This window comes from Sinocyclocheilus grahami, unplaced genomic scaffold (genome assembly GCF_001515645.1).
Source record: "Sinocyclocheilus grahami isolate Dianchi unplaced genomic scaffold, SAMN03320097.WGS_v1.1 scaffold266.1, whole genome shotgun sequence".
Classification (NCBI taxonomy): Eukaryota; Metazoa; Chordata; class Actinopteri; order Cypriniformes; family Cyprinidae; genus Sinocyclocheilus; species Sinocyclocheilus grahami.
The window spans coordinates 1,132,118-1,155,918 of NW_015505445.1; the positions used below are offsets into that span (position 1 = coordinate 1,132,118).

At 39.3% G+C, this 23,801-nt stretch overlaps 1 protein-coding gene across 1 annotated transcript in view; it reads left to right on the top strand.

Moving 5' to 3' along the window:
* Positions 1–23,801, top strand: part of LOC107599416 (forkhead box protein P1-B-like) — a 205,696-nt gene that overhangs the window by 143,868 nt on the left and 38,027 nt on the right. Inside the window, exons 9-12 of the mRNA XM_016290997.1 lie at positions 7,468–7,605; positions 8,726–8,818; positions 16,361–16,502; positions 22,638–22,824. Coding sequence (XP_016146483.1) covers positions 7,468–7,605; positions 8,726–8,818; positions 16,361–16,502; positions 22,638–22,824 — 560 coding nt within the window. The remainder of the gene's footprint in view (positions 1–7,467; positions 7,606–8,725; positions 8,819–16,360; positions 16,503–22,637; positions 22,825–23,801) is intronic.

The following is a 23,801-nucleotide window of genomic DNA, read 5'->3' on the forward strand; positions in this document are numbered from 1 at the left end:
TTGTGTGTGTGTGTGTGTGTGTGTGTGTGTGTGTGTGTGTGTGCGTGTGTGTGTGTGTGTGTGTGTGTGTGTGTGTGACCATTCACATGCCAGGAGTGTGATCATTGAAACTAAGGCAAAGTATTGACACTCTCCTGTAGTTTTGTGGGCTGTTAATTTCTTCACTTGCTTGTTTTAAATATATGTATGCTGTAAAATAATCATTTGATATTTTATTGATGCATTTAAAGAAAATTATTTGTATGCTGATATTCAATAATCAGGATGCAAGTTTCTGGTTGTCATCATTATTTAGTTTGTGAAGTTTGAGACTCAAGGTTGGTGGGGGTTTCGGTACGAGGATGGCAGGAGAGTGTGTGTGTGTGTGTGTGTGTGTGTGTGTGCGTGTGCGTGTGCGTGTGCGTGTGCGTGTGCGTGTGCGTGTGCGCGTGCGCGTGCGCGTGTGCGTGTGCGTGTGTGCGTGTGCGTGTGTGCGTGTGTGCGTGTGTGTGTGTGTGTGACCATTCACATGCCAGGAGTGTGATCATTGAAACTAAGGCAAAGTATTGACACTCTCCTGTAGATTTGTGGGCTGTTAATTTCTTCACTTGCTTGTTTTAAATATATGTATGCTGTAAAATAATCATTTGATATTTTATTGATGCATTTAAAGAAAATTATTTGTATGCTGATATTCAATAATCAGGATGCAAGTTTCTGGTTGTCATCATTATTTAGTTTGTGAAGTTTGAGACTCAAGGTTGGTGGGGGTTTCGGTACGAGGATGGCAGGAGAGGATGGGGAGAGGTAACGACGGGACGTGTGGAAAGTAAAGGCTAAACAGGGAGCCACGCGGAGAGTAATGCCGCACAGCTGTGACCACCGGGCCCCTTCGTTTAGAAAGCACGAGAGAGGGGTGAGAGCTGATTGGGCTGACAGTTTGTAATCAGACTTGATTTATTGTTCATTAGTAGTGCATTAGGGCCCGCTCTGGCTGGGGCCGAACCGCATTTATGTTGTGCCCTGACAGGCCGTGAGCCTGCCAACACCTGTCATTTCTACCGCTCGACGCGTATTAGCAGCGACGACAGTGTTGGTGTGTGAGAGAATATTCACGTGTGTGTTTACGTGAGATGGCAGAACAAGCAAACTGTATGTGTGTGTGTGTGTGCATTGAATAGTTCCCATAGGACAGTTTTTTTTTTCATCAAGAATAAGAGGAAGAAAAGAGTTGGGGGGGTTTCTGGTCAGTCGTTCATGCAGCTGACCTCTTTCACAGACATCTTGCTCTACATTATGTGGTAAGAATCGAGAATGCTTTGGTGATGATGACACACAGCTTTACCAGCTGTTCTTTTCTGTTGTCTTTTTCCTTCATTCTCCCACAGAGGAAAAAGATAAAGAAAACTTTTGCTTGTTTTTTTCTAAAGATGCATTTCTTCTTCCTTTTCTTGTACTCGGCTTCCAGCAAGCGCACCAGGTGAGCATCCTCTCAGGAAGAAGCAGTGTAGTGACGAATTGCTCCAAACAACAATTTTATGATATATAGCAAAAAAAAAAAGCTTGCGGCTGCTTCTTCGACTCACATCTGCAACTTTATACTTTGAAAACTAATTTTAGCATGGAACAGTATACCTTTTCTTACCTTTTTTTGTAAGTTTTGATTTTATTTAACAAATTACAACAAACTCATTTGTGTCTTCTTTTCAGTATTAGCTCACATGCTAACAGTATCTCTAACCCAATATTTATCAACCCTGGCGACAAACATCACAACATGGCCAATCAAAACATGAATCGCAATTCACCAAAGACTTCATGTGATGTCATGGGAACACGGATTAGCGTTGTCGTCGTTAGGCGTTGTGCAGAATGGGACCTCTCCCATGCGAGGATGTGACGACCATTGTCTCGAGTAAATTCTCAATTTGAGGAGGATTTGTGCAACTGTGATCTTAATTAAATCTCCACCGCCTCCAATAACGCGTCTGAAGGCATGCGCGACATTGCATAACCTCGCTGAGCTGGTAAACCATAAATCATATCAGCGGGATGAGTAGAGCGAGAGGGAAAGAGGGAGGGTGCAGGAGGGAGGAAAGGGTGTTAGGGTGTAGTGGAAAGGTGTAAAGTGGTCGAAGGCAGTTTTGTTGACACTATTGTTTTTAATGGCACATGTCAGACTGGGTTGAGCGGGAGATGTTCAGCGGTCTCACTTTGTGACAGTATTTTAGTGTGTGTGAGGAGAACCACGTCAAGGGTCACCTGGGGTTGCGTTGTGGAGAGAAATGATTATTGCTGCCAGTTACGAGATTATCGCCACCTCAATGACAAATTTACCAGTGGGAAGCTCTTTGAGCCTTTATTTTTGTGAGTTTGGGGCATGTTAGTTAAGGAATCATTGTGGTAGCTAATTGGTTTTTATGATAAATTGTAATTGTAAACATGTACTGTTGATGAAGAATAGCTGTTTAATAGTTAAAGCTTGATGAAAATGAAAATATTAATAATTTAGTCTAGTTTTTAGTTAAACAGAACTACGTTTCGCATCATCCTTTGTGGCAGCACAACAATAAATATTACATTTTAAATCATTAATAATAATACATTTGAAATATTATTTTTTATGATGAATTGCTAGTGATATTCCTCATTTGTAAGTTTCTGCTAAATGTAAATAAATAAATAGATTATGCATTTATTGCACATCCTTTGCTTTTTATGTACTTGCACTAGACTAAACAATCAGCCTTTGCTGGAAAGTGAAAATGGGAGAAATAACTATGAAATTGTCCAAAGCGCCCATTTAATTCTGACCGCAATCACTTGAGCACACATCACATCATAATTACGATTTCCAAACTCTTAAGTAGGCACTTTCCAGGAGAACTTGAAGGCAGTAGATGTAATATAAAATATAAATATAAATTCAGGTTGCTGGTTTTCATTAGGTTGCATCCTAATATGCAGAAAGGTGAGAAACATCAGTAAAATATTTTGAATCTGGGTTCTAGTTTGTGTGCTTATTTTTTGTATTTATCCGAGGCAAACACTCATCGGGGCACGACACATGCCCGTGGCACATCCATAATGCACCCACCCACAGTTGAGATCAAGTGAATATCCCTGAGCATCAGCTCAGAGGGTCCCGGGGCTGATGGTCCACCCCTTCGGGACACCCACCTGCAGTGGGGTTAAGTTAGTGTGGGAAAGGCAAAGCTGAACCTCATGCTCTCTTTCGCCCTTGCTTGTTTGTTTTACAGCAGAGCAGGCCAGCTCTGCTGAGAACTTGTTTGTTTGTGGTTTAGAAGTTAATTAAAGCGCAGTCTGGATTTTTGTTTTTACAGTTGCCTTGAATGGGCCGCTTTCCCCCCACAGAATCTGCTCGGTAAATGGGCAGAAAATGTGACTATGATTATCCTGTTTATGTGAACTGTAAACGGCTGCGAGAGAGTCAGAGCGAGGAAGAGGGAGTGGAATTATTCACAGTTCAGAAGCGGCTGGGGAGATGGATATATCTACGCTTCTGCCCTAGAGTGTTTTCGCTTTATAATAAAAACAATAATAATAATAATAATTGTACGTGCATGTTTTCATAAATGCATAAATATTAGACAAGAATATCTCAATTTAATCTATTAGGAATTGAACATTTAGTTCTCAAACTGTGTTTTTAAAACGTTCTACTCAGATTCACCCTTTTTATTTGCAAATTTTTTTAAACTACTTTTTAAATTTTAAACTAAACAAAATTTCTTGAAATTACAATTGAGCATTCAAATAAATAATTACATCATGCATGCAATAAGAAAATCTTTTTTTTCCGCGGCACGCCGTGCCAAATGAGCGCACGGACAATGCTATTCCCTGTATCTCTGGACAAGGTAAAGCAAGAGGCTTCAAACAGACCAAACCTCCTCTGATTTCTCAAGGGCTTGTTATTTTTTACTTCTCAATTCTATTTGATGTCCTGACAAAACAAGATGACACTTGGGAACTGGCATTAAAATTTGATTTTCTTTTTTCCTGCCCTCTTTTTCTTTCTTTCTTTCTTTCTTTGCAACCTCTTTCCGTGCGGCCAGTTCAATGTACGGGATGCTCTGATTGAAGTTGCCCCCCTTCACTCTTCATCTTAATTGCCTATCTCTCTTTCCCTCTCTCTCTCATTCTCTCTGTGCATGACATTTTGCTCTCTCAGGAAGAATGCGTTCTTCATTAAGTCAGTATCAGTGTTTCTGAGGTTCGTCAGATTTGTGTCAGATGTTTCCTCGTTAGAGCTGTATTTTTGGATGCCGTTTCCTTCTTATAGTCATACTGAAGACGAGCTGGACGGTGGATTTGACCGCTAGGCTCAAATGAGCTGGGTCCGCAGCTGCGTCCAGTATGCTTGATCTCCCAGCTGGCACCATTCTGTTGTTGTATATATTGAGATTCAACACCTTCAAGTTAAATCATATTTTAATGATTAATTTTTATGCCCATTTATGTTGGCAGTTTTATGTGTGATTGAAAAGGCAAAGTGATTAACAGATGTATTTTGCATAATTATTATTTTTTATTTTGTTTTTGTATTTCTTTGTCTTTAAAAATCTTTTTTAAAAATTAAAAAAATATATATGCTCGACTTAAATGTTTGACTTTTTTTTTTTACATTTAACAATATCTTGACGTTTTTGATATTTAGTGTGAGGCTTATTATTATTTTTTGCACATTGCAGATGTTTGCATGTGTTGGCATGTAAATGTTGAGTGTACAGCATATGATGTGTGTGTGTGTGCGTATGTGTGCGTGCGTGTGTGTGTTTTGGGTAGGGCCAGTGGACAGCAGGCCTGCGCTAGCACATTGCCTACAGTCACATAGCAGCTGTTTGTGTATGTTACAGTTTCCGAATGTGTGTGTGTGTGTTAATGTGCTACACTCACACCTGGCCTACACCTCTCCTTAGCTAAATTCATAACCATCAGCTTTCTCCAGTTTGCTCACTTTCCTCCTCTCCTAACAATTCTTTCTTTTTCTGTGCAAACCATTCTTGTGCTTTTTAAAACTGTCCAAATGACAGCTGAAATATGCATTCATAAAATTCCTTGTATCTCGTTTAACCAGATACCTGCTTTATCTCAGCGCTTTCATCATGAGACTGCTTGAAAAATGTATTTGTTCTTTCCTCACCTCTTATCAAGCGATATGTCCGTTTACCGCAATACATAATAATAATTTCATTTTGCACACTTCCACAATTACGGCCAGAGGAGAAGAGCGAACAGCTCTGAGCAGTAAGCAGCGGTATCCCTCACTCCTCTTAAGTGCTGCTGATATAGTGACCAGGATGATATTTTTCAGCTGAAGTGCTTCTCTTCTGCGGCAGGCCTGTCTTAAAGTGATTCCAGCTCATTCACCAGCGGATTAAATGCTAGTAGTTACAATGATCAATAGGTTAAGAGGAGGCCCATCCCTCTCCCCACTAATGACCTCAGTGGTAATGGGCAGTAAAATGTGAGCTGTAATAGCCTTTCCGCTAGGGCTGAGGTTTGGTAGAAGTGGACACACACACATACACACATTCGTGCAGTAAATGAGGGTGTGAAGTTGATGTCACTGTGTCTGTAAGGTGTGGATTTAAAGGGTTTAATTGGAACAGGCTGGCGTTGTGATTTGTCATGGCGCGAGAAGTTAGTACATTTTAGTTATTTATTTTGCAACGCATTTACCTTTATGACAAATGTTTTAAAGTCTTTATTTGGTAGTTGGAACTGTTATAAAATCTATTTTAAAAAGTTGCTTGGTTTTAAGAATGGTTCCAACCTTTACAAATTATATTTTAAAACACAAATTAGTAAAAATGTTTTGTATGTTAGTAAAAAAAAAGTTTCTTTTTTTTTTGTATGGTAATTTCTTTACAGGATCAAAGGAAGCAAAGTTTCCTTACTTTAGCAAAGGAAAACCAGTCTCCTCTTGGCTTATATCGAAATCCTCTGTCATCCTTCTTTACAAATCCTCATTTTGTACTTCTAAGAAGTGACCGTTGTTTTGTTTTGATCTCCTCTGCGCTTCTGCATTCATCACTTCTGAGCATGCATAATGACTGTGAAATGAAGAAATCAAGGGGTGCAGCCTATGCAAATGGTGCGCTAAGTCATGTGAAAAATGGGTCGCATATTAAGACGTAACACCCGCGTGTTGGGATGCGTGCGTGTGTTTTACTTTGATCCGAGCACCACATATCCATTTTGGTGATGAGTTTATAACACATTCAACCCTTTCTTTGTAAAATTGTGTGCATTTAGGAAGTTCTTTAAAGCTTTTCTGTTTTTTATTGTTATATTTAGTGTGGGGTGAAATAGGTGGAGACAATGTGGAGGTTAACCCCGGTCCTTACAGAGAGAACAGACTCAATTACATTCATCAAGACGGGAGTAATTCAAATGCGTGTCAGCGGTTCTGAATCAGATGCAATTGGGGTAACCTTGGTGAAGGGAGACTGTCGCCCTAATGTCTGGCCAATCAGGAGCAGATGTGTGACATACATCTGCGATCTCGCACACGCTTGCTAAAACACGCTGGGGATATGTTAACAGTTGCAAATGCCCGCCGCTATCAAGTTCAGCACAGACGTGGTTTGTCACCCAATGTCACAAAGGAGATTTTAATGACGTGGAGTATCTGACACTGAGACACACACATATACTGTATTCACGCAGCCTCTCCTCTAATTAAAGACCCCTGTCAACAGCACGAGGACCCTCTCAATGTCCTCACACCTCATTTTACTTTCCGGCCACAATATGTTTATCCTTTTTATTCTGCTTGAGCTTGTTTGAATGCCCTTTAATGTGTGTTTTGATATATTTATTTAGAGAGGGACTGTTTTTTTCCATACTCATGTTTGACACAATTGTTTTTGACGAACTAACAAAGAACACAGTCGACAGCACATCCTGCATTGATTCGTGTTAATTGATATTCACCGATTTTAAGTTTATGTACACAATGTTATGGTACACCGAGAGAGTTGTGACCCATTTTAGTGAAGTATCGCAGGGACAAGACGCTTCACACTGATGAAAGGGGGGGCAATCATAAAAAAAAAGAAAATACAAAACGTATTCACACAGTCACATGCAAAACATGGACAGCACTCCAGAATAATGGCCAGTGGCCTTGTCAGTGGAGTGGGACGTTTGATGATGGGGACGTTCTGTGGTTGTTCGAGTGTGTTTGTGTTTGTGTGTGTGGTGTTGGTGTTGGTGTTTCTCTTTGTATCTTTCAGTCTCCCATCAGTCAACACAGCTTTGGCTTCTCGTATCACTGGTTCTGAAAGCTCCTCAGGTGGTTTTAGAGAAACAGATCTTGATCTCATAGCACATTCATCTGGTGACAGGTTACTGACAGGACATGTGATATGTTATCTTTAGTGTATGTATTGTGAGTATTGTGTGATTATCCAATTGTCATTGTATTCATATGTCTGTCCTCTTCCTGTGTTTGTGTAGGTCCCAGTTTCTGTTGCTATGATGACACCACAGGTCATAACTCCTCAGCAGATGCAGCAACTCCTCCAACACCAAGTTCTGAGCCCACAGCAGCTCCAGCTGTTACTGCAGCAACAACAAGCACTGATGTTACAGCAGGTACGCACTCTTGTTCTGTTTCAGAGCATATACATTTCTTCTGTTCAAATATTACTCAGGCTTTGGCAAACAAACAACAAGCCATTGGGGGTCTGTGTGTCACAATGGGCACAACGTGAAGTGGAGTTCAATAAATAAATTAGTAAAAAAATTAATGAATAGTCTGAATAAATAATTTGGAATAGATTACGATGTTATATGTTATAGTCATAATGTAATTTATAATCTTATAAATTAGCAATAACAGTAATACTATGAAAAATGTTGCTGGTATTAATAACATTAATTTTTAATTAGATAATTTAGATAATTATCATAATATAATTTTTATAATTATTGTTATTATTATTATTAATATCATCATCATAATAATACAATAAAAATGAATACAGCAGGTAATATAGTCTGGTAGTCTCGTAGCAACATGTCAGGTATATTTCAACACAGTTTTGTACTGTTATTATTATTATCACAATAATAAAATAATACAACATGTAAATATAGTCTGTTCGTCTTGTCTAGTTAGTTTTAACATGACTTGTATATTTCAGCTGGAAATCAGATTTTAGAGCTAGAACTATTATTTATCATTACAAGTATTTAATTGCCAAAAGCATGCCCTACAAACAGTTCATTTCTTTTTCATTGCATTGAGCATACAGTACATCCCTCTCTTTCATCTGTTTTAACTGTTGCTCAGTCTATATGACCAACAAATAGGCTGACATTTTTTTCTTGTATTACAAGAATTAAAAATATTCTAATGAAACAACATGTACAATTCTATGGTAAATCTGTGACACATGACTCAAAGAATTCCACACATTCTGATTATGAACAACTCTGACTGTAGGTTGTTCCTGATTCTCAGGAAATTTTTGGTTTTGAAATGAGAGTGAAGGCTCTATAGACAAACTTGCAGATGTTCACAGTGCAAAACTTCTGTTCGTAGTCAAACCAGTTTAGAAATAAATGTATAAGTATTATTATGCCACATATTTAATATAGAAGAATTTAGGTAATGTACTGTGGCAAAATGTCTTAATTCTAAGGATCAGAGTGGGGGGAAATAATAAAACATAACGTGGTGTCTTTAGTTTATGACTCTGTGATTTTGCAGCAGCAACTCCAGGAGTTCTACAAGAAACAGCAAGAACAACTCCACCTTCAGCTCATCCAGCAGCAGCATGGCAGCAAACATCAGAGTAAAGAGGTATGCTGACTGTATTACTTTACACATACGCTCAGCCCTGGTGTTCATTACCTACCCCCAGTGCATCCAGCAGCTGTTTCCCACCAGCAGAAGTACAAAAGCTAAACCATTTCAGCACCTCTGTGTCATCTTATTTTGAATTTTAACAATGGGAAGAACCCTTTCCCGCTCTTCTATTTCTACACCAGCAATAATCTTTTTCTGTTTAATTAGATTTTCTGTTCTAAACAGTTGTGAGATAAAATGTATTTCTGTGATGTTGCCCCTCCAATATAATCTACTTTTTCCAGAATACATTTTTTCCTTCTTTTGGAAGGAAGTCATGTGGAAGAGGATTAGGGCCAAGCAATAAAAAAAACATATCGAGATTAAAGTCATTATAATGCGAGATTAAACTCGTTAAATTTCAAGAAAAATGTCTAAATAAAATGTTGAGAATAAACTCATTAAATTACGACAATAAAGTTGAAATAAAATGCTGAGAATAAACACATTCGTGTCATGTTCAGTGTTACTCAACTTTGCAGTGGTGCAGGTCGTAGAGAGTAATGCTCGCGTATGTGGTCGACCAGAGTTTGTTTCCGCCTTTTGCCAAACTCGCTCTTCTTCCTTTTTTCATCACATATCGCATCGGATGCTATTTACATTAAGTGAAAATAGTGATATATTCTATTTACTCTTAAGTGACAACAGCAGCATTTTTAGTGATGTGCTATTTACACGAAGTGAAAATAGTAATTCTATTTACGCTATGTAACAGTAGCAGATCTTTGCAATAAGTGTAAATAGTAATTAGATGCTATTTATACTTATAAATAGAGAAAGATACTATTTGCACCTCAGTATTGTTGTACATTAACAGGATGCAATAATAACATTGAGTGTAAATGATTTTATGTATTTAAATTATTAAATAGATGCTGCCTTACTGGTAAAAAGCCTTCCCTATAGCCTACTAAACCTACCCAATTAATACATCATTATTAAACACTCGTTAGGCAATTGATTTCCACTTTTGTGATGTGATATGTGATGAAAAAACAAAGAAGAGTGAGTTCGCAAAATGCGGATTCGGACTCTGGTCAACAGCATAGGCTTCATCCACGAGCATTGCTCCCTACGACCTGCGCCACTGCGAACGCTGATCAACACTGTCCAATGAGATAAAATGAACATGACACAAATGTGTTTATTCGCTGTATTTTATTTCGACTTTTTTTCTCGAAATTTCAAGTTTTTTCTCGAAACACGACGACTTTATTCTCGATATTTAATGAGTTTATTCTCAACATTTTATTTCGAAATTTTTCTCAAAATTTAACAAGTTCAATTTCGCATTATAATGACTTTAATCTCAAGATGGTTTTATTTATTTTTTATTATTGTTTGTCCCTAATCCTCTTCCGTACTTACGTTTGCCAAGGCAGCATTTATTTGACCAAAAAATCTAAATTACAGTAAAAGCAGTGATATTATGAAATATTATTAAAATTTTTAAATGTAATTTATTCCTGTGATGGCAAAGCTGAATTTTCAGCAGTCATTATTCCAGTCTTTAGTATCACATGATCCTTCAGAAATCATTAAAAAAAAATTGGAGTTCAAAAGAACAGATTTTTTTAATTGGAAAAAGTCTTAACTGTAACTGTATCAGTTTAATGCACACTTACTGTATAAAAGTATTGATTGCTTTAAAAAAAATCTCCCTGACCAAAACTTTTGTGAAGAGTAGTATATGTTTCAATTGATTGTCACATTCCATGTTAAAGGGGTCATAGGATGCCCATTTTTCACAAGTTGATATGATTCTTTAGATTCTTAATGAAAAGTCTGTAACATAGTTTGGTTAAAAGTTCCCAATGGTAGTGTAAAAAACAAATTTTTTACCCTGTCAAAAACAGCTCTTTTCAGATCAAGCCGTTTTTGTAGCATTTTTCTTAAAATGTTAATGAGCTCTGCTGCCCCCGCCCCTCTCTTCCGAGCTGCTCTCTGAGGGACTGTTTACTTTAGCCGCATTCGCGTGAAACTTGCTAGTTAGTACATTATTAGGAAAGGCGATTTGCAAAGATTCATTACAAAACATTATACTCACTTCTTCTGTAGATTAGGCTGGATCATGAATGATTCGTGCGAACAGACGCATTTAGGCAGATTGGGGAGCATTCCCTTCAAAAACAAACGTAATCCACTGCAAGTTCAGCGGCTCAGATGTCGGGAGTAAATGACGACTGCTATGTTCATTATTACATCCAACAACAGAACACCTCAATTGCTTATTAGGAGACATTCTTGTCTACATCTGCTCCAGCTGTGAAACAATGGCGGACTGATGACAGCTCACTCAGGGCAGGTCTAAGGTAAGACGCCAGTCCAGTCTGTGCTGAAACGCTTTTTTAACCTGTCAAAAACGTCTCTTTTCAGATCATTTTTGTAGCATTTTCCTTTAAATGCTAATGAGCTCTGCTGACCCCGCCCCTCTCTTCCGAGCTGCTCTCTGAGGGACTGTTTACTTTAGCCGCATTCGCGTGAAACTTGCTAGTTAGTACATTATTAGGAAAGGCGATTTGCAAAGATTCATTACAAAACATTATACTCACTTCTTCTGTAGATTAGGCTGGATCATGAATGATTCGTGCGAACAGACGCATTTAGGCAGATTGGGGAGCATTCCCTTCAAAAACAAACGTAATCCACTGCAAGTTCAGCGGCTCAGATGTCGGGAGTAAATGACGACTGCTATGTTCATTATTACATCCAACAACAGAACACCTCAATTGCTTATTAGGAGACATTCTTGTCTACATCTGCTCCAGCTGTGAAACAATGGCGGACTGATGACAGCTCACTCAGGGCAGGTCTAAGGTAAGACGCCAGTCCAGTCTGTGCTGAAACGCTACTGTCAATCAAACTATCGTGGGAGGGGCATCTGAGATCGGCTCGATTTGAGAAAGGGGTAAAGATTTTAGTAGATTAACAAAAAAACACTGGGTGGATTTTTATCATTTTAGGGTGGTTGTGTACACACACTGCCAACAAACATTTCAGTTCAAACAACTTGTAAAAGTGCATGTAGCATCCTATGACCCCTTTAAGCATCAATTGAGTATGTATTTGGTGGGGGAAATCTGTGTGGTTTTGTCACAGTAAAATGTATTAAATCAATCTAAAAGTACAGTCTTATTTGCGAAAATATTTAATAAACAAATATTTGTGATTCAACAAGAAATCGGTGCGCAGAATCCATATAGATCCTTTTATGAGCACTCTGTGTATTTATATTTATGTGTTCAATATGACCAGATTGAATGGTACATGAGGTTTCCCCATTGACAGAAATATGGCACAGTTGTAGTATATCTGAAGTGTTCTACCTCTTTGTCTTTCTCTGTCTTCTTTCATTTTAAGACTGTATCACCAGCTGTGTTTCTGGCTGCTCTAATGACAGCAGGATATGGCAATGCTCTGGACAAAAGAAGCGATTATTGCGCGGTCAAAAGCAGTTCAAAGACAATCAGAGTTTCACTTTTTAACTTCCCCACCGAGAGCTTATAAATGAAGGCGAACTTTATAAAACACACACACATACGCATACACATGTTCTCACATGCTTACTTCAAAGTCCCCCAGCTCGCTAATTAATGAACTGGGGGCTTCAGTTTGGACAAGTTGTGGTGTGTTGCCTCCATAAATCAATGAGACAGGACTGTTTCTCTTGCCTCTGACAGAAGCTGTCACTCTTACTCCCTTTCTATCTCTCTCTTTCGCTCTCTCTCATGTTAGAAGGACAGTCGAGGGGAAGGGGACTCTAAAATGGGAGGGGGGTTGAAAGAGAGAGGGTGGCACCATCAAAAAAAACAATTGATCAGCTGAATGAAACGTGACGAACAGGAAGAAAAACACCATATTAAAGAGTATTATGTATGATCACAGGAATTTGATGCAGCCCTCAAGAGGCTCTCCTCCGTCTGCGCGTGTTTTTCTCTCTCTCGCGCACGCTCCCTTTCTCCCCCTCCTTCGGCTTTCTCTCGTGTAGTCATCAAAAGATGGAATACGAATTGTTGCAGCGACTTCTCCCACGGGGGTCAGACAATAACCCCCCGCTGCTGCTTTGTGCCTCTTTTATTTAAAAGACAACAAAATGTCTTAGGTTTTCAAAGATTTTTAACTTTGTATTGGAGAAGAGGCTATAAAAGGGCCTGCCAGCGTCAGTCTGGATCATGTTGTCAACCTCTCTGTTCTTGCCTCTCTCGCGTGCCACTCCGAGTTAACCTCCCGTTCGCAAGCCGGGCCAGCGTTAACACTTAGGTTAACACTTGTGTGCCAAGAAAGATCTAGAGTGGCCCAGGCTTTCCTTCATGGGGACATACAGATGAAAATAAACACACTTTATAATGCGGTTCAGTTTATTAACATGCAATTTTTATCACAAACTAATACTCGAATACAGTCCAATCAAATCCCAAATGAAATCAATTGACATAGTTTTTTATTTTGTGTCATGTAGTTTTGAGCCTTTTAAAGTTAAAGGTAGATGATATCTCTTACATAATTTTATTTGAAAACAGTATTTTACAGAAAAGTCAGCATGGTGTTTTCTGTCAATTTTCATGGAATTTTTGCTTTTAATTGTCCTGATAATGAAAGAGAAGACAAGGGTAATGTGATCAGGACATGACCTGGAACTGAACCTGCTTCTCTGTGGGAGCATCACAGCATGCATATGTTGCACTACCACTGCGCTAACCATTGACATTAAAGGGATAGTTCACCCAAAAATTTGATGTTTATCTGCTTACCATCCAAGATGTAGGTGACTTTGTTTCTTCAGTAGAACACATATGATGATTTTTAAGTCCAACCGTTGCAGTCTATCAGTCGTATAATGCATGGCAATGGTAACAATATCTATGAGAGTAAAAAAAACATGCACAGACAAATCCAAATTAAACCCTGCGGCTCGTGACGACACATTGATGTCCTAAGACACGAAATGATCGGTTTGTGCCAGAAACCGAACAGTATTTATATAATTTTTACCTCTAATACACCACTATGTCCAACTGTCTTTGGGCGTGCGCACGGCATCCGGTGCGTGAGGTGTGTACGCGCTCTGGCGTAGTTTACGTTAATGGGTGTGTTGATATCCAGCTGAAGAGCAATCAACCATAACTTCAGGCGAGCAGGCTCAGAAGTTGGGAATGTGTGGAAAGTCACCACTCCCGAATGAGTTTGGGCGAGAGAATGTAATCTTTTAGTTTTAAGTCTGTTTGAACAATCCGGATAAGTGCAAGTACCATTTTGATTAGCCGTCGTACCTACAATGACTGTGCACTGTGTAAACAATAAGTGACGTATACGCGCGAGAGATCACTTCCGGCGCTTGCGTAAACTACGCCAGAGCGCGTACACACCTCACGCACCGGATGTCGATACCAAAGACACTTGGACATAGTGGTGTATGAGAGGTCAAATATGATATAAATACTGTTCAGTTTCTGGCACAAACCGATCGTTTCGTGTCTTAGGACATCAATGTGTCATCACGAGCTGCAGGGTTTAATTTGGATTTGTCTGTGCATGTTTTTTTTTACTCTCATAGATTTCGTTACCATTGCCATGCATTATACGACTGATAGACTACAACGGTTAAAGTTAAAAATTATCACATGTGTTCTACTGAAGAAACAAAGTCACCTACATCTTGGATGCCCTGGGGGTAAGCAGATAAACATCAAATTTTCATTTTTGGGTGAACTATCCCTTTAAAGCATTTGAATGTCCAAAGCCTCGTGATCAGGGTTAGAGCGCGGAGAAAGAGAGAGAAAAAGAAACAGACCTTTGACAGGCAGATGAGGATGGGTGGACCCTGAATGAAAGAGAAAAAAAAGAGAGCGAGCACTTTATCAGGCTGTTTCAGATCTGTTCTGGGTCTAAAGGTTGACCTGCTCACGGCTGTGCTGCAATACCTTTTTTGTGCGCCTTCTGTTTGGAGAAGTAAACACAAAGTGAAGCATCCTGTGTTTGGGAAGAGGGTGCGGCACACAGCTTGGCAAAGCTAGTTTACACTTTAATGTACCAACAAACATGCGCAACACACTAACACGTGACCCTTGGGGTCCATTTATTTTACCTCTGGCCCTCAGAAACCTTCAGAGGAACCGTGCCTTGATTATGGCAGATGTTTAGCCATTGTTATGATGCATCAAGGAGGTCATAAACAACAGTATTAGCATAGAAAGAGGTCAACTGAAGGGTTCAATAGCCCTGCATCTCCAACACATCGTCCATTTGTTTTGACTGAGAGGTGATTGGGGATGTTAGGTAATTTCCTCCAATTTATCGTTCTGACAACGCAACAGTTCGTTCGCCCATTCCTCCCTCTTCTTCAGTCTTTCAACACCCTCTTCTCCCTATTTCCCTTCCACTTTTACTAACTCTCCCCCTTCTTCCTCTCAAAATTTCCCCAGTTCTATTCCACTTTCCTTTTTCTCGAAACTCCATTCCATTTGTCCAGATGTGAGTAAGTGATATATTACCGTCTTTCTCCAAAAGAAGACACTTAACACAAACTCCTTCAATGATATGATATACATTGCAATGCATGTCATGATTCAAAAATCAGTTCGTTCAATCAATTGTTAAACATTCCAACTAGATAAATTACATAAAGAAACTGTTATAATGTCAAATTCAATAAATGTGTTAAAAAGCATGTTTAAGGAATCTCACGCGTTAAGACATTAACATGTACTATGCCTAATGCGTGCATTAATGAATCCCAAAAATGAAATATATTTATGAAAAACATTAAAAATATGTTATGAAAATGAAATAAATATTAATATGTAAAACGTCAGTGCACTGAACCTTATTGTAAAGTGTTCCATTTTTTAACAGGTCAAGACATTAAATCAAATTTGACCCTGTTTATTTTATGCATAAATATTTTATGCACACTTCAAATTATAAAGAAAAAAAATCATAGCCTTGAATGAAAGTGTAATTTTCTCTAATTTTCTAAAAAAGATTTATCACAAAATATATAAAATTAACACACTGCTTAGCTCTCCTCCTATTGCATGGTTACCCTGTTACTTCACAGTCCTGATTTATCCAAAGGAGACAATTGGTTGGCTCTGCACTTACACGCTGCTGAATATTACAGAGCTCTTTTCAGTCACAGGTTGTTTGCGGAGTTATGAATGGCCATAATTAAAATCCTGTAGCTCTTATTAGGAATGATTAACAACATTTCATTATTTGTCATGAGCCTCCCTGACTCCTCGTTAATTAAGAGGTGACGCAAATGTGGGAATGTACCTGTCCATGCGTTTTTGTGTGTGTGTGTGTGTGTGTGTGTGTGTTTGTGTGTTTGTGTGTTTGCGTGTGTTTGTGTGTTTGTGTGTGTGTGTGTGTGTGTGTGTGTGTGTGTGTTTAGCAGCCCAGAGTGAATAAGTATGTTTGTGCACGTGTTGTCATAATTGTTTGTGAGTGTGCGGATGATATGTAGACCTCTCATCCTCTCTCCGTATCCCTCGGCAGGTGTCTGCGCAGCAGTTGGCGTTCCAGCAACAGCTGCTCCAGGTTCAGCAGCTCCAGCAACAGCATCTCCTGAGTCTGCAGAGACAAGGGCTGCTGTCCATTCAGCCCAACCAGACTCTGCCCCTGCACTCCCTCACTCAGGGTAAGCACAGACACATCCATCTCCCCTTAAGAGGATTTTCACACTGAGAGCAACAGAAATTGCTGACAACAACTGTATGAAAAGTTCAACAAAATTATTCACATGATTACAACATGAATTTTCATCAGCCTCCAAGAAAATATCACTTCTTATCACACTGCTTGCCTGATATGGCTTTTTTATGTTTCCCATACCTGGAGTAGGCTTTATTTTATTTTATTTATTTATTTATTATTTTTTGCTAAATTCAGGGGGTGGGCATTTAATGATAAAAAAGTCATATGAATACAAACATGAAAAGGAATTTTAAAAAATTGGGGGGTGGGCATCTTTTTTTAAACAAAGTTTTGCACTTAGTGTAGATTTTTGAACATTTTACAGATGCATGCAAAATTAGGGGAAATATTGTGCTTGGTGAGAATAGGCTTTTATGTGCTTTCTACATTATAGTTTCTGTTTTTTTTTTTTTTTAGAACCAGAAAATGTCTCCTACATTTCCACACGTCCATCACATATGCATACAGTATTTCTCTCTTTTAACTCTATTGTCTTATATTGGCTCCCCTTCAGCCCTAAACATACTAGCACCATTGTTTTCTAACTTCAACCCACTAAACTAGTCAAAGATTAATCACTTCACAAACAGTCAGTGAGTCAAAAAGGTGTTTTTCCAGGAGGTGTATTGCTTTATTTTCCTTGTCATATTTACTTAAGGAGCAGCAACAGAATGACAAAGACTGCATTCATACCGGTTTTGTTTTTGTTTCTTTCAAAAGCTGACTGTACTCTCTCCAGGCTAAGACAAACAAGCCCATAACAAGATAAGGCCGTATAAAGGCTGGGGAGTGGGTGCTTGGGTAACACGCAAATACAAACTGTGTTTGTTCAGTCTTGTTATTGTTTGATCAGGGCATAGTCGGGAAAGCTGAGCCACTCCACATACCCACGTTGCCCTGGGGCTGGGCGAGGCGATGCTTTACGATGCGAAGCCACAGGCTGGTGTCAGACAGGAGGCCATCTTAGTGAAGAATAATTTTTTTCTCCAACAAGTGATTGAATGACATCTCAGAGCAGTCGTTACCCAGGGAACATTGCAAGCATGCCAGGCCCATTCAGAGGACAGTAATGAAAAACGGGATAGGACACGTGCTGATTTTCTACTGCAGAACACGAGATATTGTATGCATATATAAGCGTGCTTGGCAGTGTAGATTATTTCCTAGTTTAGAACCTGGTTGTCTAATATTAGTTCAAGATAGTGGATATGCCTGATTGGGTAAATAGTTTTAGGATTTTAGAAACTTCTTTTATTAGCCACTCTTGCATTTTAATTTATTTTTGGACTCAATTTAGGCTTTTGTTTTCTTTATTCATCACTAGAATCAAATTAGTTTTTTCAAATGCACATCTTTGTGTTTAAGCAGTGCCATTTCTTGTCAAATGTCAGTCTGAGATGTGAGATGAGATGGCACTTTGGCTGGTAAATGTGGGCCCAAATTTGGCTGGAATGGGGGTTAATTTCATACCCTGATTAAAACACTTGTCATTGTGTGTGTGTGTGTGTGTGTCCTGCACATTTTCTGCTTCACTGTTAAAAGTTATTGATGACTTTTTTTTTCTTTCACACTCCACTGCATTCTTTCATGCTCCAGCAGCCCAGATTTCCTTTCGCAAGATGTAATCTACAACATTCAGTAGTTAACTAAGTAGTTAGTTTTGGTGTGATAACTTATGTTACCTTCTCATGTGTGTGTGGTGATTATGTGCTTGGGCAAGCTACTAAGGAAGATTACTCAGCCAGCGACATGGGCTGAAATGGGCTTATTTATTAGACCCTCTGACTTTGATGTTTGAATAAAATCTTTTTACATCACAGCTTTACATTTAATGTACAGGCACATCCAGTCATTTTCTACTAGATTTAAAAGACTGTTTACAAGTATGCAAGCTAGCTCTCTGGCATGGCGCAGACATCTGAGACTTCAATCAAAACAATGTGTTTTAGATCGTTGTATTTGAGGTTGGATCACTTTTTGGACTTTTTGACGTTAATGTTTTGGAGAGGGTCAACTGAAGTCTGCTATGAATTATAACAATGTGTTGGAGGAGATAAAAATCATAAACTGGGTCCAGTAAGAAAAAAAAACAGTGGACTTAGCAGTTTGAGTAATAGAGTGAGAAAATAAACAGAACAGATGAATATTCAAGAAATGCAGACAAGATGAGGCGTATTTGGTAGAGTTAAACTATTTCTCCTGTGCCGCGTACACATTGCAAACTTTTGGGAGTAACAACCATATTTAAATATGGTGTGAATCCTCTAAATAGTCATTCTGATCATTCCGAGTGTGAATGAAATACAGGTGTCACTCTGGATTTTATGATAGTTGGGACAAAAAAAGCTTATTTTTTTGTGTTTTTTGAGACTTATATGTAACAAAAAAAAGTATTTTTAGTGACTTGTTAATTATTTTATAATTATTTATTTTCAAATTTTGCACTTTCTTTACAAGTTTTTTTTTTATCACTTTCATTTACCTTTTGAGCATTTTGCTGAAATTTGGTGGAAAAAGAAAAATTCCGTAATGCGTCGAATTAATATCTGAAATTTTCTTGAGTAAATTACACTTGTGAAGATCTCACAAATACACAAAATAATGATCTTTAAAAAAGCATCATATGACCCCTTTAACAGAATTGAATTAGGCAGAAGAGGCCTGGTCGTCTGCATTGACGTGGCTGCCGCATGTGTGTTTGTCCCTCATCTTCCACATTATTAGCCCACTCTCATCTAAATCTGTGCCTTCCTACACACTCATTCTCATTCCCAGCCGCACATTAGTTAAGTTGTCCAGTCAAGGGCCACAGGACACCGACAAGACAAATTTGCCACTAATATGAAAGCAGTGAATGTGACCAGGCATGAAGCGCGATGTGCGCGCGGACCCATCAGGGGACTCCGGCCCCTCGTCCGGCTTCGCTGGCAGTGATTGATCAGCTGGCAGTACGGCACTGTTTAATAGCTTCTGTAGCATTAGGGAGGAACATATTTTAGGCCTAAGGGCTGCATATCAAAGGCCCTGGTGATCATAACCCCTTTAACAGGAGGGAGAGAAGATCTCTGCCTCACAGAACAATAAACTAATAGTAGTGTCAGTTTGCCCCCAGTGGCGCGGCGGCGGTTTGTCGAGGAAGACGAGGCTGCTTTCCGTGGTCCCTGCGCGGAAGACGGCATTTTTTATCAGGCTGCTGATGGGTCACAACTAATGTGGTTGTGAACCTTAAATCAACTTTCCGCTTGCTCGAACACGGTCACCAGGGTACCGGGGTACAAGGACAGAAAAAGGTTGAAGCACGAGTTCAGGGCCCCTGTCTGGGTGTTGCCGCTACCTGCTGCGGTAAAAATTGAGTTGCTTCGCCGGCGATCAGTCAAACGTCTCAATGACATCCATTTTTTAAAAGCGCAAGTGTGTATCTTTGGCTTTTAATGAGAGGATGTGCGGCGCTGAAAAATGACTTTAGGGCTGTTAAAGCGATCTGGAGTTTGCAAGACGGATTTAAGGACAAAGAACTGTTTTAATGCCATGTGTTATCTGCGAAACGTCACATCCATCATCTGCTACTAAATGACGATAATGCTGTGACGTTTGCCAGATTGGTTGAGAGGTCATGTGAAGATATATGCAGGCAATTTTGAGAGATACATCTGTGGGAAAGAGAGAGACGGGGGATGGAATCCAAGACTTAGAGCGAGATACAGACCTGCAGAGGAAAAAGGTTTATGGGGGTGTCAGACACAACAACACAGCTTTGTACCACTCTGTTAGCCCACTCATCAGCTCCCCCTCCTCCCTCTGGCTTGGATTCGTTTCAGTAAGCAGTGGTGTCGGGGTCACCTGGACTTGTGGGTAATTGAGGGAGAGTGGGCCGCCCTGTCAAACACGTCGGCTAAAAATACATCGCACACTGTCACTGCACTCCAAGTGGGGGGAAAATGATTGTTCCCCTCTATGTCCAAACCCAAAAACAATCACCAGCGTGTGACCTTCTTGAATCCACACGGACAAGTTTTTCCTCCCTCACAATGACAACAGCAAAGACAAAAAACAATCGGGTCGATATCTTTGGACATCGCCATCAGAGTTTCATGAGGATGTTAAAAACACTGCAAGATGGCACAAAAAAGCCCAAGGAAGCAACGTGGCACATGGGAAGGTTATGATTTGTCCTGCAATAATTTCCGCTGGCTCTTTTATATGCAAACGATCTTGTGTGAATTTATGGCAGTCCTACCAGACTCATTTCACAGTTTTTAGTCTCTCTCGCTCTGTCTCTTTGTCTCTCTCTCTCTCTGGAGTCTTAGCCGCCTCATTAGCTTACTGTTCTCCATTACTGGCATAATTAAAATCTTTAGTAGCTTATCAAATTAAAAATATTTTCTGCTGATCGTATTGAGATCTTCACCTCGCCGTTATTTTGTCACAACAGGAATAAATTAAGACTAAGCGATTCTTGCACAAATGTATTATGCCGGAGTGCTTGAAAGAGGCCACTTCTGGTATCTGTAAAGAGAATTATTATGAAGGAGAGAGTATGAGAGAGTGAGGGGGGGAGGGAAAACAAGGAGACGAATGAAGATAACCAAGACAAAAATTGCTCTCCATTTGCTTTCGCACATTTCGAAAATCGATTTAATTGTGATGTTAAGCGATTGATCCCCCACCGCCCAAAACAGCCCCTTCCCGTTTAATTTCACAGAACATACAAAGAACTTTGTAAAGTCACACAGTGCGTGTGTTCCATTCAGAGCTCCATTCGTATGCGCTGTTGCTGAAGGCAACATACATCTTTTTTTAGATTTGTCCAAATGCATGTATTTGTGTATATATATCTTTATATTATACAGTACTGCTCAAATGTTTGGGGTCACTAAGATTTTAGTCAAAGAAATTAATACTTTTATTCAGCAAGGACACATTCAATTGATCATAAGTGACAGTAAAGTGTCTGTTTCAAATAAATGCTGTTTTTTTAACTTTCAAGTCATCAAAGTATCCTGAAACAAAAGTATCACAGTTTCCACAAAAAATATTAAGCAGCACAACTGTTTTCAACATTGATGATAAGAAATGTTTCTTAAACACCAAATCAGCGTCTTAGAATGATTTCTGAAGATTTCATTACTGGAGTAATGACTGCTGAAAGTTCAGATTTTCCCTATATCACAATTTGATATTATTTTTGATCAAATAAACACAGCCCTGGTGAGCATAAGAGACTTCTTTCAAAACTTTAACAAATCTTACTGACCCCAAAGTATTACATGCATAGCATCATGTCATAATAATTAAATAAATACAAATGCTTCTGAATATGATAGAGGTTCTTTAAGAACATGGTTGCTCAAGTAGGCTAATTTCATTGTTAGCTCTTCTAATTCTCATCCTGGTAGTGCTAGTCTTAGAGTCAGCTAGATGAAACACGTGGCATATGTGGGTGTGCATGTAAGTGTTTGTGTGCGTCTGTCACAGAATTGAGGCAACATCTTGTCTTCAAGCAATTTTTCTTCCCACTTATCTTCTCTCTTTTTTTCAAAGGACGCATGAGCTGCAGTGTGCTTGACTTGTTAAATGAGGTTTAAGTCGTCTGTGTCAATTGAAGGCGGTGCAAAACTTTAAGCATTTTGCACATTAACATGCTTTCGAGAGTATTACCCTGGGGGCTTGTTCGTTCTTTCACTTTCTCCCCCTCTCTCTCTTGCAGAGAGGGATGTTTCTGTGGTCTTGTTTTGTGTGTGTGTGAGAAAGAGCTGGCTGACTTCCTTGTCAGAGAAATAATGGTGATTATTCAGATTTCATGCCTTGTCTGTATGCTAATTATTTACTTCAAGCATGAAATGTGCGTGAATGCCAGGGAATTTTTGTACACAAACACGCTTCGCATAGCACGTAGGGGAAAAAGAGCGAGCGTGAGAGAAAATGGCAGAGCGAGAGGGCAGGCGCCGCGTATCAGCCTGTAGTGGAATAATTAATGCCCCGCTTTTGTTTACTGAGCCCTTGTTTTTTATTTAATTATGCCATGAGTAGAACCAGATTAGCTGTTAATTGATTTAATTATCCAATTTGTTTGTGGCAGGCATGATTCCAGCCGAACTGCAGCAGCTGTGGAAGGAGATGACAAACAGCCATGTGAAGGAGGAGAACAGCGCGACCAATAACGGTCACCGGGGTCTGGACCTGTCATCCCCCGTTCCCCCCAAAAACCACAACCAGCATGGATCCACCAACGGCCTGTACATCAGCCACTCGCTCAAGAGAGAGGGGTAAGACTGCTGAGACATTGAGCCACTGGAGGAGAAAAGTTTGTTCTTCACTTTTGATCGCTGGCTTTGGTATTTGGGCAAAATCTGAGCACAGTTTGAGACACTGTTGAAGACTAGAAGAGACACATGTGAGATGATTTTTAAATATTCAATTGTATTGACTTCTTGGAATCATTGAGGCATCATTACCCCTGTTGAAGGTGGATAAAAGCCAAATTGATGGACAGGTACCCACAGGGCATTTCCTGCATGTGAATATTAATTTATCGCTTCTAAGTACCTTGGCATTTTCATTAAGGACCGGGCCTGTCCGCTTAGTCTTGTTCATCAGGGAATTCCAGTTAAACACCTGAGAGAATGGCACTGTTAGAATGGTTAGATTACTGTAATGAAAATAAAAAATTTAATTATTTTTAATTATTATGGCAACTCCAACTTATATTAATTTTATTTTTCCAATAATTCATTTCATTTACTTATTTATGATATCCTAAACAAAACTTCAGAAATGTCATCAGAGCAATTATTCCTTAATTAACAATTCTGAATCAATGCACTTTGTGCGGCAGAATGTGCATAAAGAGCAGGTAATTCAGTACAGTTATATGTAACAGTTGCACAACACAGCACAGCTTTGCTAAACACTGTAAAGCCTCTTTAACGCTCTGACACAAAGATTTATTTGGAGGAAGCATTGCATCGCTCTGTCTTTAAGGAAGAGATTAATTTAGTTTATAACACATTTGCTTGTTTTCATGTGCTCAGGCCTGATTTTTGAACCGCTGGTGCGAAGCCTCCAGGCACTGTGAGCTCATTTATTTGTCTCTCTCTCTCTTTACATCTGACTTAGATTTGGCTGATCAAAACCAACATGTCATTATGAAAGCAATGCGAATGAAAACACATTTAGTGCTGCAAAACAAGCTCTAGCTGAAGGTAAAGGGAGAGTTCATGTATATGTGTAGCAACTTTTTCTA